Source organism: Monopterus albus, unplaced genomic scaffold, assembly GCF_001952655.1.
Source record: "Monopterus albus unplaced genomic scaffold, M_albus_1.0 scaffold12.1, whole genome shotgun sequence".
In the NCBI taxonomy this organism is placed as follows: domain Eukaryota; kingdom Metazoa; phylum Chordata; class Actinopteri; order Synbranchiformes; family Synbranchidae; genus Monopterus; species Monopterus albus.
Genome location: NW_018127892.1, coordinates 924,056 through 939,851, shown reverse-complemented (window position 1 = coordinate 939,851; position 15,796 = coordinate 924,056). Strand labels below are relative to the sequence as shown.

Here is a 15,796-nt window from a genome sequence, read left to right as displayed (position 1 = left end):
CCCCACCCACCTTGAGCAGTTAGCAGTAAACAGTAATTCATAGTCCATTGCCTAATGTTGAAATGACCTAGAACATAAATGGTACACACACTCTGCTTTCTCACTTAAAGTTGAACAGTGTGGTGGGATGAAGTCTTTGCAGCCTAAATGTATGATACATTTATTAGGTTTGTAAATTAACTCCATGCCTTTAGAGCCCTATAAACCAGTGGTTCCTAGAACATTTAAAACAATGGCACCCCTTCATAGTGATTAGAATTTCATTGCAATCCACTTATTAGTTGTTGAGATATTTCAGTCTAAACAAAAGTGGATGACTGGGACTGTCTGGACAGGTACTGTCATCCAGTCATGCTGATATTGTTGGCTAAAACCAGTAGAAATCAGCAGATCTCATGGCATCTTGGAGGTTGGCGAACAATCTTTAGGAAGGACTTACACATTCAACACTGATTATTGGAGAATCCACCCACTACTCAATTTGTCTCATTTGCATCTGTCTCTAAATACTGTATAAAAATGTGAGTGGAAGATTGTCATATGCAGTAGACCAATTACCTTACAAGCTGTGGCAGGACATGATTAAGTGTTCCATATGGAAACATGGACAACATGCATCAACATCACTCATCCATCACTGTCTGGTTTGGCTCAGCAACCAAATGTTAGGTATTTTTAGTCAGATAGAAAATGGATAGATACTTTATGTATTAGAAATGTTTAGTGGAGATAGGATGTCTAGTTAGACTGTTAAATGCTTAGTCATGCTTATGAGTTTCTACAGGGTACATCTGGTCAAGGATAACTAGAGAGAAGAGTTGATGACTGTCAGCAGACAGGGTGTTTAATATTATTATTATGACGTGTAGAACTGTAGCCTTAGCCATAATATGTTCTTATGTTTAAGACACGACATGTTACTAGAGGTCGTGTGAGAATGTTTTTAGTTACACACCACTTAATCAACAGACACACACATTCACACATTGATTTGCTTCATGTTTTGACTACTGCTATGCTCAGGAAGTTCATCCTGCCCCAGGAGCTGCTAATACAGTTGTACAGAGGAATCATTGAGTCTGTTCTCTGCACCCCCATCACTGTCTGGTTTGTCTCAGCAAAGCCCTACAACAAGTACAGACTTCAGCGGACAGTCAGGTCTGCAGAAAAGATCATCGGTGCCACCTTGCCCTCCATGGAGGACCTGTACACCTCACAGGTCAAAAGGAGGGTGGAGAAGATTTCTCACACCCTGGACACAATGTGTTTGAACTCCACCCCTCTGGACGGCGTTACAGGTCACTGTGCACCAAGACAACCAGGCACAAGGACAGTCTCTTCCCCCCAGCCGTCACTCTGATGAACACTTGACCCACGAGAGTATGTCTGGTCAATAACCCTCAGTGCAATACCTGTAAATATGCATTGTACATATAGATTCGGTGAATCCAGACTGTGCGTATATACAGTATATATACATATATGTAGAGGTCTCTATTTATAAGACCTTTACTCTTATTTTTTATCTCTTTTCCTATTGCACATTCCTTTTGCTTGTTGACATGTACATACACATTGAGAACCGCTGTACCAGAGTCAAATTCCTCGTGTGTCCAACACACCTGGCCAATAAAGCTGATTCTGATTCTGATCATTAGAATTTAAATGACTTTCTGCACACTGTTACATGAGACTACAATCTGCAAGGAAAGATGTGAAGTAGGACTACTGGAACAGTGTGGTATACAAAAATAAACAAAGGAGGCATTTTCACACTAGGAAATTAGGTAGTTTATGTGAGGTGAGAAGATTCTTGATGGCACAGTGAGGGAAGAAGACAAGGGAAGCTATAGGGAGGGTGGGGGTAAACTAAGGCTCATTGTTAGGCAGGTGATTTACAAGGGTACACAGGCTCCCGGGCCCTGCCAGTGGAAGGATAGATCTTCTGTCACCATAGCACCCTCACTCCATTGTAACCAGACAGGGCTGGGGGGCCTGTAGGGATGAAAATGGGTGGAGGGCAGCAGAAGCAATTGTTGGTTGAGTACTGTGGTGCCATCACAGGACCGGGGCCTGTATATCTTCACCACAGACAGCAGCCACAGATCAAAGGCTGCACTGTTCTCTCTCTCTAAAGCTCACAAGCCTTTGAAAACTTCCCACAACATTTGCACAAGGGGATGACATGCCTCTGCAATTGCAGAAAACGACTGAATATACAATCTGAATACCAAACACCAACATTTTATTGTGACCACAGTCTTTGAAATGATCTCGAGTTTCCTTTTCACGCAGGTCGAGTGATTGCATGCACTAGGAGATGGGATCTGTGCATATGCTGGGCAGCAGTCATGGGTAGACAAATTAGGCATCTGGTGCTATATAAAACGAGGTCACCTTCATCCTTAGCTCCAGACAGACATGGTCATCTGAGAGCTGTCTGCTGTCTTCTCCCATACAGATCTGTCACTGACCTTTCAGAGCCTTGGTGATAAAGCCCCTTCAGGCAAAAATCAATTACCACAAGCAAACGTAATATCAAATGAAGAAGGGGTGTCATTGTAGCATGTGAACGGTCACATGTTGGGGCTGTTGATGAATGCGGATTCGGTCTGGTTCACTGAGTCGCTACAAATAATTTCATCTGGAAAGCTAATGGAGTGTCGGACAGCAATGTTCCGATGTTAATCACAGGATACCACAGCATACACACTCTAATTCTCTTCCTTGGCACAATACATAAAGTGTTACAGTGAAGTGAACATAGATCAAAATTCAATTAGTAAGGTCTCAGAAATGAGGCCAGTGCTGTTTACAAGAACATGTCTGACATTCATTGTTTTAATACAATGACGATGACTTCATATTTTGCTCTGCCTTTTTATATCCTGTGTTAACATCATCCAGGGCCCAAAAACACATAAAATAAAAATAAATAAAATATTTGGAACACGTTTTGCCATAAAATCAGCCATGTGTACTAGGGCAGACAGAAAAAAAAAACAGTAAGCTGTCTGCTTTCACATTTTCTCTATAGTTCAACAAGAGGGAGTCTACAGCCACTGCAGCAGATCTCATGCTTTTGGAAGCCATGAATGTCTATTCAACATTTTGTGCTAATCCATCTGATAGATATCAAAGTATTTCTTGGAATAGCGAAAATGTTGATTTGTTAATGTTGCTGTATGAAAAATCAAACCAAAGTCTTTAGGGTTTATCCACTGGGCACCATGGATCCCTGTACTTCCTGACAATCACTAACGAACGCACATGAAAACCTGTGGTGGTGCTAAGGGAAAGATTAAGGCATCATCAGAGTCAGGAAATGACATCCTCTTGGGACCATAAATGTGTACATCAAACTTCATAGCAATCAATCAAATAGTTGTTGAATTGACTGACCAACCAACGCTGAGCCACAATGTTAAGTGGCTAAAACCTCTTTCCTGTTATGCACAATATTTATCTTCACACGAAGATTAGCCAAAAGATTTGCCACTGCACTCATCATTTAGAAAGGCTACAATTCTTAGACTCTAAATTTGAGAAGGAAGTGAATACTGCATTTCCACATAACACTGTCAACCATCACTGTGTGATTTAATTGAATCATTTGGCTGCTGCCCAAGAATGTGCCTCACTCCACATCCATGCTGTACTAGACTGAAGAGCATGCTGTGTTGAAACCAACAAACTGGGCTTGGCAGCTTGATGAATAATCTCAGCAGTGCTGAGCATCTCAGTACGCCGTTTGAAGTGGCCAGTTATACGATTCTGTCCCGGTGTGCATGATGTAACCCCCGCCAATCTCTATGAACTGGCTCTGCTCTCTCCAGTACACCTGTGTTAAAACGCCAGCAAGACTGATCCAAATGTCAAAGGCAGATAAAAGTGTTTGCAACTCACTGAAGGTTAGGACCAACCTGTTTCAATCAGTGGCTTATCACTCTAATTAGGCAACTACCATCTGATTTCTGACTCTAACATTTAAATAATGTTGGGCCTCACATTGTCTGGTGCTGGGATTTTGAATTTGAAGCTTCAGTTACTGATCCGTGCCCCATTTTAATCCATCATGCAGCCTAGGGATTAAACTGAATAAAGAAGAGATGGAAAGAAAGAGAACAACCTGATGCATTCCTCATCGCTCACACCACCTTATTATACAAATGGAGTGTGTCTCAAAGTACAGTTCACACACAAGCACACTCACTTACACACAGCATAGCACAGCACCTTCTGGCTCAAGACTGAGCACCTGTGCTGCCAAGCACCTAGGTGCTGTTTTCCCTAGAGCCGACACTGATCAAGCACCCCACCCCCACCCCCGATTACTTCTACATCCAATTTGCTCTGGCATTTATAGTTGTTTATGATAATGCATGGCAACCGAATGACATTTAGAAGTGATGCAAATGGAGCGTGGTTTAGTGAGTGATACCCTGAGGAAGCTAGTTGACCCCCTCAGTGTGCAAACCTGTGAATGTGATCTATGAGCTACAGTGTGAGAAAGCAGGTTAATTCTGTGCTTGTCATGTTAAGCAATGTCCAGTAAATCACTGAACAGTTTATGAGGAGGGTCACACTCTGTCTCTCTCATTTTCTCTCTCTCACACTCACACATTTGTTTTTATCCCTCATGGGGACTTTACGCTGATTATATGCATATCATTGAGAATTACACTAACCTTAACCATAACCACTACTTGCCTTACCCTAACCCTTACCCCACCCTTAACCTAAACCTGACCTTAGCCTAACATTAAAACAAGTTGTTAAAATAAATTTCAATGACCAGCATTTGGTCACCATGGCAAGTTCCCACAGGGTGGCTGTGTAAACAGGTTTTGGTCCCCACATTATGACATGAACAAAGAAAAAAATAGAGTACCAGACCCTGTGGTGAGTAAGGAAATGACAAGTTTACTTTACTGTGCTATACGTTTCCTGTATTCTCAACATTATCCCTTCAAAAAGCCAGCAACTCTTTAAAAATGAGCACTGACACTGACTACTAGGAAAATGTGATAGCAGGCAGATACAACCTAAGGCAAAAATACAGAAACACATTCCACTTCTGCAAGTCCTGCTGTATCAGTAATACATGAGACTGCCTCCTTTATGTGATTAAAGGTGATGTATCTAAATGCTACAGGTGCTGCATTGCTAAACCGTGCTTTCAAATTCTAGTCAGTAAAACATGTGTAAAGTCTAAAAGGGATTCTTTAAACAAGTTGTCATACCGGAGGGTAAGAAGAGGAGAAAGTGTTATGAGAATATGTAGCACAGAATCACATGCATCAGTCAGCTCTTCAAAGGCTGAAAATAACCCAAATAATAAGACATTATGTAGACTGACCTTGGGAGTTATTAACAGAGGAAGCTTTAACTGTAACATTTTTCCTCAGCAGCTAACAGGCTGAAGTGTATAAATCAATGGGCAGTTGTGACTGCTAACATTTTTAGAGGATTACAGCTGTCTCATTTCTACATCTTATATTTCCTCCTCCTGTAGAGTCAGCCAGCACTGACAGGATCCCTGGCCAGGACTCTAATGTCCCCCAGACACTGGCCAGAGCCTGGCGAAAGGCCACATCCAATGAGCTGCACCATTAGACAATATCAAAAACCAGCGGGTGAAAGGCAATGGGATTGGACGGCAAGCAATGCTGTAGAAGGAGGGCGGCAATGTAAGACACAATGTGTGGTTAAATCTCATCACGTCGCTTTTAAAGATAACTAACCACAGAACAGATAATTGCACACCATCCAGGGCAGTGAGTTCTGAGAATGGGAACAAGTGTTCCGAATATAGAGATACTACTGAATTCTACCAGTGATGAAAAGCAATGACCATGAGCAAACATGACGATGGAATGGACTCGCTCAGATGGAAGGATGGAGCAGGAGAGGCAAATGCCGCTTTAGAGAGGTGGGAAAAGAGGCACACACAGAACAGTGTAAGTTGGTGGTTAAAAAAAACAGTGGGGTGAGACAAGGAAAGGCAGGGGTTGGCCAGCATGCTGGCATCATTTACCTGTATTACCACCTGCTGCCATGCTAGCGGTTGGCTGGTAGGGGGGGTGGGAGGCAGGTTGGCACGCTCTAGCTGCAAGGTGACGTTGCGACGCTCCTCCTCAAGGGCTCGGGTCAGCTGCTCAAAACGCGCCTCCTGCTCTTTCACTGAGGCCAGGATGCTGGCAGCTGAACGGACATCATAGTCCTCCATGTCCAGTGTGGTTCACAGTTGTACAGATCTTCCAAGTTGGGAAGTGAGGGAAGAGAACAGGGAGGAGGTGGCACCAGGTCATTAAAGAGACCCATACCCAACACTCTGACGAGTGGCATCAACATGCTGATGCATGCCTCAAGTTCAAAGTCAAATACAAGACTTAATTATAGGCCAAGATGGGACACTGATCATTTGGCAAACAGCACAGGCTTAAAATGATCATCATGAAAGACCAACATGACACATGAAAATAAAGCAACTAGAATAACTGACTGGAGATGTAAGGTCATGGTGCAGAGAGTCTATATGTTTGAGTCCAATTTATTTAATTTAGACTGCTGCTTCTTGAGCCATAGTCTGAAGAGACAAACAAATTCTTCACACAGAGGGTGACTGCATGGGGAGGTCTATGATATTATAAGCCCAGCATAGCAAAGACTGTAAGGAGGATGCTTTGCTGGGTGTCAGTTAGAAGTTTGCCTTCAGAAGTTAGCAATTTTCTTGTAATTAAGACAATCCTGGCCCCACAGATACAATTTCATACAGTTTTGCTGGAATCTTGGTGCAGAAAAAATGAAAAGCAAAAGTACAACACATGGAATGAAACAGCACAGTGCACACTCAAACACAAAGAATCTTGTTTCTGGACAGCCAAAAGGTGAAAAGGAATGATTGCATCCCTGTGAATGAACAATCATAGCCAGCATGGAGGAATGGCGCTGTCACTAGATACAGTCATGCACAGAGCCATAATGCATTCTGGCGCACAAGAAGTGCTGCAGGCACAAATCCAACACATGCAAGCTTCCCACAGCCACCCATAGGGACACTCAGGCCTGGTGCCGCACACACACTGACTATCATAAACAATCATCATTTCCAGATAACATTTGCAAGCTCCAGTGCATATCACTGTCACACACACTCTGATATCCATAACTGATGGTGGCCTGATATCAAGGGGGTCACTGCACAATAACAAATGGGGTTGATAATACCAGTTCACTGTAATACAGACCTAGTAGATAAGCAGGGCGAGAGATGTTAGAAAACAGACATCCCCCACTCTACCAGAAGCAGAGGGATGAGACAACAAGAAGAACGGAGAGCTGGGGGAAAAGGGACAGAAAAACAAAGGGAAGACAAAAGAGAAAATGTCAGAGGTTAAAACAGAAATGAAAAGCAACAAGCAGTATGATTCTCATGACTGGGTTGTATGAAACCAAATTCTACTGAAATAGGTGCAAAAGTATTTGAAAATTAGCCCAGAATCATCTGCACATTTCAATATACTGTAAACCATACAATCTTGTTTAGCAGGGGCCCACAGATAAGTTTTGTCTCAGGGCCCAAGAGGAGGTTAATCTGGCCTTGTCTCCTTAACAACACATCTCGTCTTTACACCATTTTACAATTAACACTCTCGGACTCACACTTGTCTGTGGATGTGACATAGCATTCTAGCCATGGACTGGACTGTTCAATGAGAGAGTGAAAGACATGTCTGTCAAGCAATCAGCTGAAGAAAAATCACACAAGGCAGAAGCCAACGAGTCATCAAAAAACAAAGTGACACTGTGGTGAGATGAATCCTTGTGCGCAAGATGTCTTAGATATTGTGATTCGGAGTTGCTGCTTTTAAATAGAAATGTAAGGTAAGTGCTTATTTACAGTAGGTACCAGAAGGTTAAACAGGAAGGCACTTTACAAACACCTAGAAGTGACACTGAGTCAGGAGGAGTGTTATATCAAAGCATTTTGGGCATTTTGTATCTGGTCTTCCCAGCTTTGTACACAAAGATGGAGGAGGGGTGGTTTTGCTCAGCAGGGGCTGATAAATGCAGATGCAGCCATTAAAATCTCAAACAGGCTGGATTACAGAAGCAGAGTGTGTGTGTCTATGTGTATACGCCCACACAAACAACATTCATTCTTCACTACAGGGCCTGGTGAGTGTGATGCCCTTATTCCCTTTGAAGCATACAACCCCTCTTTGATGTTTGTTGCTGATCATTTATTTATCTGCAGTGGAGCATCATCTGACATGACTCTTCCTTTTACTGTACACCAAGGAGTCTGTTTCCAAAGTGAAACTCCGCATCCATGTGAATGAAAGAAAATATTGTTTTTGTTTCTTTCCTCCTACATGGAAACATTATCTCTGATCGCTTAGCCAGTTTTCTAATTTTTAACTCATTAATCTACCATTTTGAAACATTGTTCTCACTAAAATATTTGCTGCTGGCAATGAGTTGAGAGTCAGCTGCAATATGAACAGCTGCTCTTCATATCATCAGTTGCTAATTTAGTTCAAAATGGAAACAGTGCTGGATAATGACTACTTGCAAATATAGCATCCATGTCTATTTTTAAAGATATCTACTATTTGAGATAACTGGGCAGCATAAGCCATGTTGATTGCACATACTTGATGATGGGCTCTAAGGACTCACACCCCCAGAGGGTTGGGGGCAAGGTAGCCATTGCTTCCTGAGTCATAACGGGACTAATATGGCAGGCATGTCAGCTATGCCCCACAGCTTATCATGAAACACCAACCTCTGGTCCTACTTAAAATAGCTCAGAATGCACAGGGAGGAGCATATGAAAAACTACCCCTGCCACCATGGCAGTCCTGTTTTTTTAAAGCTTTGGTTTGACAGATGTTTGGCCTGGGTCAGAGGGGATAAAGGCACAGCCAAGGTCTACACGTTTTACCCCATCCTCAATTACACATGCTCTAGTAAGCCTTAACTTTATGTGGTGGAAACCTATCAATGTACAACTTTAAGGGCAGCAGTGTCATTTGTGAATGCCACCACTGAAAGTGAATGCATGGAGAGGGTGATAACTAATCAAAGAGATGATATTTAAAAAAAAACATGGAAATGTTTAATTAATTCCACAGAGGGAAGTGGGTTAGATTTGACTACTCTTGAGGCGTAAGCATCTTTAATTAAAAGGAAAAGCAGGCTCATGTGTAGAGGTGATTTGATGCAGCACCTCACTACATAGTTCACTTCTGCTGTTGCAAAGCCTTCCTTCAAGGATAAATGCATTTTAGTACAAACCCTCAGCTCTAAAAATAGCCCAGTAATAAATATATCCACATGCACATGGCCACAATGTAAGTGTACATCAGCAGATGAGATGGAGCAGTTGCTCACTTCAAAGGCTGGCTGGAAAATCGGATAATAAATCCTCGGCACCTTATTCATCAGGTCCATTGGACTCCTATAAAACAAATCTTCCGATGACAAGACCCTCTGCCATCATTCCCCACTGTGTAGTAAAGTGTCAAGCGTTTACCTGATGGCATTCTCAAAAACAGGTTTAAATGAGCAAGCCACTAGAGGTTTGGTAATCTGACTATATGACACTGCAACTAAATCACAAAAATAAGGCTGTAAGGGAGAATAACAGTCTATCCAGCGGAAGTGAAACCTTGGCGATTTCCCATTGGCAAGATGAAATTCTTTTGTGTATATGGAAATGTTTTGGATGTGAGCAACATGCACAACCTCTGGATGGAGCAAGGTGGAATGACAACTTTTGATCTATTGCCTGGGTTGTTCCTATGGTATCCTCTGGTGCAAAGCATGACTAACTGGGCCAGCTGGTTTGAGTGTGCAGTCAACTGACATTGTACAACAGGATTTTCTGCTGATGTTTTATTCTAGCAGTTTCCTCTCACTATCATTTGAAAGCACCAAAGTGGAAAGTTGCAGCCACCCTGCATCTGTAAAGAGAACCTATCATTCCACTGAGGAGCTGATGTTAAACCCTTCACACTTTGCAGCCTGTGGGTGAATTTAAGAAGTCAAAAGAGGCAATACTTTGTGAAGAAAGCAATACTGTACATCTCAATATTCAGATACTATAGTTCAACATTTTGGGAAATACACTATTTTGCTGTCTTGCCAAAAATTAGACCACTCCCATTTCTATATGCTAAATATGAATCTATTGCCAGCAGTTGGTTAACTTGCTTAGCAATGCTTAAACAACTAACCTGGCTCTGTCTGAAGGCAACAACATTCACCAACCAGCACATCTACAGCTCATTAATTAACATGCTGCCTCTTGTTTGTTTAATTCATATAAAAGCAAAGTGTAAAAACAACTATTTGTGGCTTTTAAGGGAGTGGGGGTGACACAGTGACTTCAGATTATACAAATGAGATATAAAGTGCTAATTTATTTTCTGAGGTGTTGGCAGGCACCTTCTGATGGAGCTAAGACAGCTGTTATGTTCTTTTAACAGTCCTTATGGTAAGCTAATTAGCTTCCTAGATAGATAATCAACTTTCTCATCTAATTCTCTGCAAGAAAGAAAATTACCATATTTCACAAAATATCCAACTACTGCGTTAACGTTTTTCCAGATATTCAACAAAAGACAAATGAGATCTGTAGGTACTGAGAAGGCTGTCTGGAGCCAAAGCAACGTGTGGCATGTGTCTTGAGGGGGTTGGACTGGGGGTTATTAGGTGGATGTGGGAACAGACTGGGAGGTGAAGGATGAGGATAATTGAGTGTGACCATCAGTGTTACAGATCGTCTCAGAAACATTCACCTGATTAGGAACTAGGCGAGTGGTGGGGTCCTTCCTCCCAACTCACCACTAATTCACCCCTTTCCCCCAGCTGTAATTGCATCTTAAATTAATTCCTTTATGAGGATCCAGCTCTCAGTGGCACAACTGAGTACATAAAGACACCTGCTACTCCTATTGTGTATTTGCATGTGTGTGTCCAGATGTGTGTCATCAATCTACAAGCATTTTCTCTTGATGATAAAGCATTCATATGATAAAAAGACAAATTGGCAACATTAAGGAGCATTACTTTACCTTAAATCATCATTTCAGAGTCACTAATTTCAGACTCCAATAAGAAATTTTGTCCTTGGCTAAGCTGTCCAATATGTCAAAGCTCTTGTAGAGAGTGACTGACAATAAAACGATTCATCATAATCGCATTTTGATGTGCTGGGAATGTGCTCAACAACAGAAAGGTTTTATGACTTTTGTGACTCTTTAAAAGTGCTACTCAGAAACATCAAATTCAGCTTGAATTAGTCCTGCTCATTTAAAAAAAACAAACAAAGCTTTTATTCAGCACTGGATGACAGACATGACAATAGAACATATTGTCATAAGTGCCAAAATAAATAAATAAATAAATATAGCAGGCAAAGCCAAGGCTTCAACTATCTGTGGAATTATGTCACATGATTCATTAATCAGTTAACTCTGTGTGTGTGTGTGTGTGTTTTGTTTGTTTTTTAATAAAACAAAGCACAATGCACTAATGCAGCAGGTTAACAGATAATGAAAGGTTACTGGAAGATGAATGTCATTACTAATATCAACCATAATTACTCCTAAATAACTTATTAACTTATATTAACTTTATTTATTAATACTAATCTAATATTATGTATACATTTTAAGTACCACTTGACTAATATAGGAGGTGATTAGCATAAAAAAATGATGAAGAACATTAAAAAAATGCACTCCTCAAGGTTTTTTCTCCCTGGTTAAATAAATGTTAAATAAATAAATATTTAGGATTCTAGTCACTGCTGTATTGAGGAACATTAAAGTGAGTGTTAATGCCTAGACAGATATTGCTGAGAGCTGCTAGGAAAAGCCCAGCTTAGCATGGTGTGTTGAGTCCATAGCTCAGCACTTTCACAGCTCCAAGAAATGACGTGTTGTTTACCTCCAGTTTTAATTTACCCTTTTTCTTTGAACCGCCTTGCCATGTGGAGGCTTTGTAGGCTGGTGAACACACAAACACACACACACACACACACACACACACACACAAAATTACATGCACCAAATACAAAAGAATATGTCTTTGTTTGTGACTTTGAAAAGACTGAGCGGTACATTAAGGCTTATAGATACAGATGCTCATATTACCTTTCACAAAAGAAACATGCTATTTATTACTACTGTATAAATGGGATGTACAACACCCCTAAAAATGCAATTTTAAAATATAACACTGCATTGCATTCATAGATTTTACTCTAATTCTTGAACTGGTGCAGTACTATATAATAAGTCTCAATTCCTACTTCAGAGCAGCCAACATTAAGGAGGTCAACGTTCAGAGTAGAGTCTAGATACTTAAGTGCTAATTTGCAAGGCCAAGCAAAATTACTTAAGAAGCAAAGCAAAGGTTACTCTGAACATGGTAAAAGCAATCCACAAATGTTTGATAGACAGGAACATCAGTCAGCATTTGAAATAGCACTAATATACACTGTGTCCTACTTCTTAAAGGGCACAACAGAGTGTCTTCAAATTTTTAAAGCAAATGCATGAAAAATGAGCAGTTCTTTCACATATGACAAAATGTAATTAAGTAGCAAGGATAATTAAGGTCTTCAAACACTCAGCTACACAGTTGAGGTTGTCTTTATAAACTGGACCAGAACAAACATCCTCTCCTGTTCAGTTCTAAAACACACAAAAATCCGTGATGAGAACTACAACCACTGTTCAAATGATATTTAGTTCAGCTGATTCAGCTGTGTGAATTACTGAAATCACAACACATTTCTTGGAGGAAAGAAGAACCTGAATGCATTGACACAAAAAATCAAACAAGTGAAGCTCCCTTGAAGAGCAATAACAGAGAAAGCAAAATCATAGATTTGCCAAACCAAAATACCTGTCAGGAAATGTAATTAGTGCAATGAAGAGCTGATCAAAGTGACTAACGGAGAGTGGAGGTGTAGACAGAGAGGTGGGGTCTACCTTTGATGTTGTTGAGTGCCGTTAGACCAGAAGTAGACTGAGGACAGGTGTAACTCTGTTAGAGTCAACTTGTGTGTTCAGTCTGCCAGGGGAGATCTGTGGATGAAAGACAATGACATAGAACATAATTAACAGGCTAACAGTGCATTGCAAATATGGTGCTCTTATGTAATGTAGACACATATACATTTCAGTCACAATGGGTTCAAAACTGTCATCAGATAGCACTCTATTCTCAACCACAGGAGCACTCTCAATAGCTTCTTGGTAATGGGTTATACTCCATATCTCACTTGTGGTCTTCCACAAGGCATTGTTTTAGGCCCACTACTGTTTTCTATTCATACACCAAAACATTAATTTTAACACAGACAACACCAAGATACAAAATGTGTACACCTGGTGATAAGAGCAGTGTTAACACTCTAATCAACCTCCTTGACAAGATTAAGGGTTTGATGTGCATGCATTGATGTACATGGTAGTCAACTCTGACCTCTGTTTTGATGCTCAAAAAGAAGTCAAGAAGAGTTTCTTAACATATTCTGTCCTGTGCTGGTCTGAGTAAGTTGACAGTGCTTTGATTTATTTCCAGCCTGGACTACTGTTACTCAATGTATTCATGTTTAAGTGAGAGTTCTCTGTCTTGATCAAAGCTGCAAAATGCAGCAAGAACTTTAGCAAATGGCAGTAACCAAATCACATAACTCACATCACCCATAACTCAACCATCCTTCACTGCCACTTTTTTTTATAGTTGATTTCAAAATGTTACTGATAATGTTCAAGGCTAAATTAGGCAGATACTTTTGTTTCAACCTTTAAGTTCCTATGTAAGATATACAGTATCTCTTCAGACATTTTCATGTGGCTGTAAATACAAGCTGTGCCAACACCCAACAAACAACAACAAAACATCTGATCAATATTTCAGCAGACACTCCAAGGAAACCCAGAAATATGCAATTATATGAAAGAAATATTACAAATGCTATCACTGTTACATTAATAATAATAATTCCAGGGCATGAACTTCAAACAAAGAGCTAGTCTACCAGTCAATTCTTCACTAAATATGTTAGGTGGCATGTTTTCTGGCCAATATCGAATTCTTAATAATGAGGCAACACTTGCTCGATACTTTCAACAAACCAATATGTCATCCTGACTGTAGTATTCATAAATATAAACATCATAGGCACAAAAAGACCAGTGTCCAGTACTGCAGTGCAAATTGGACTGGTGTTTGATACCATGGGACAAATCATTCTGCAGTACACACCAACCTGTCCAGAGGCTCTGCTGCTTTTGATGGCCAAAAAAACAAAAGCCACTGGATCGACTGCACCTTTGAAGATGTCACTGATGATGAAATCAAACATGCCCTTACACATGTTGGCCAACTTTCATTTTAAGACTATTGGTTTAATGGGATGTAATGGTCTCTAAAAATTGCCTCATACTTTAAGGAGCTTGTCACCCGTGGAATATTTATTTTAAAAAAGACAGCAACATACAATTCTCAAATTGAGTTCATCAGCAGTTCATCTGAAATATTAGCACTTTTGCATAAATGCAACTGGGGTTCACATTGAATCGTGCTAATACTATCAGTTAAGAGCAAAAGTTACATTACATGTCTATGAAACATATTAATGTGAAAGAACAAAAATGGTTTTTGAAGCAACATCATTATTTTCATTTGCAATTTAAGGGTTAATTTTTATACAATTTTAGACATATTTTTCTTTACAGATCCTTGTGAAAATATTGAGAAGCAAAGTGACCTTTCATGAGTTTAAACTACGTGATTTTATGCTTAAAATCAGAAATATGAAATATTGATTTAACTTTTAAAGTACAGGCTCTTCTCTGAATAATGAGCATTTTCCGATGCAGCTCAGACTTGAAGTTGATTGAGCAGTGAAGCCATGCAATATTTCATGAACTATGATCAGAAGACACCCACAGAGAGTAAAAAGAAAAATCAATACAATGTCAACTTTCCTCTGCAGGTTTTAGCTGGGTCTATGATTAGTATCTCTCTCTCTCTGTCTCACTCCAAGGACTCCTGGTTGTGTTGTCTTCAAGGACAAATAGGCTGTGAACACCTTGGATTTCAAACATCAAAGGTGAAATTAAGCCCGGCTGCACTAGATATCACTTCACCTGTCTCTGTCTCTGTCTCTGTCTCTGTCTCCAAATTCTATGAGACCTTAGATCAGTCCTGAATGGAGATTATCTTGACACAGCTCACAGTAGCACTACTTTAATCAATACACATTTTGTGCTACTTAGCATGATGAAATGTAAGTAACTATTTCATTTAGAATGAGAAAATTGATTGGTCATTGATGATAAATGAATAATGCTCCCAGTTAACCTCCCAGCTGATCCCATGGAGCTGATCAGTGGTCAATAGTTGGAGATTGATTTTTGTAGTTAGCAGCTGAGGGTTATTGTGGCTAAAGGAGTGTTGGTAAACAGCCGCTTCTGACACTGTGCTGACAACACAGTACTCAAGTATTAGAGGTCATAATGCTTGAAACACCTGTATGGGTCAGATGTGAGGAGCAAATGAGGATAAGAAGACACTGTTGTAAAGAAGCTTGTATACTGAACAAAGCACTTCTCTGGGTTAACTAAGCTGTGGCCTCTAGTAGACAGGGTTTCATACTCCCAGTACATCCAATCAGATTTATTTACATAGCAGCCAGTCCAGACAGATGTTCTCAGCTCTGTGGAACATGTTGACAGTCTCCAGCGCAGTCCTGATGCAGCATTTG

At 40.4% G+C, this 15,796-nt stretch overlaps 1 protein-coding gene across 1 annotated transcript in view; it reads right to left on the bottom strand.

The window, feature by feature from the left end:
- The window catches only part of arvcfb (ARVCF delta catenin family member b), a 206,485-nt gene that overhangs the window by 114,807 nt on the left and 75,882 nt on the right, over positions 1-15,796 (bottom strand). The window contains 3 exon segments of the mRNA XM_020590476.1: positions 6,038-6,257; positions 7,251-7,341; positions 13,011-13,106. Coding sequence (XP_020446132.1) covers positions 6,038-6,229 — 192 coding nt within the window. The 5' untranslated portion in view covers positions 6,230-6,257; positions 7,251-7,341; positions 13,011-13,106.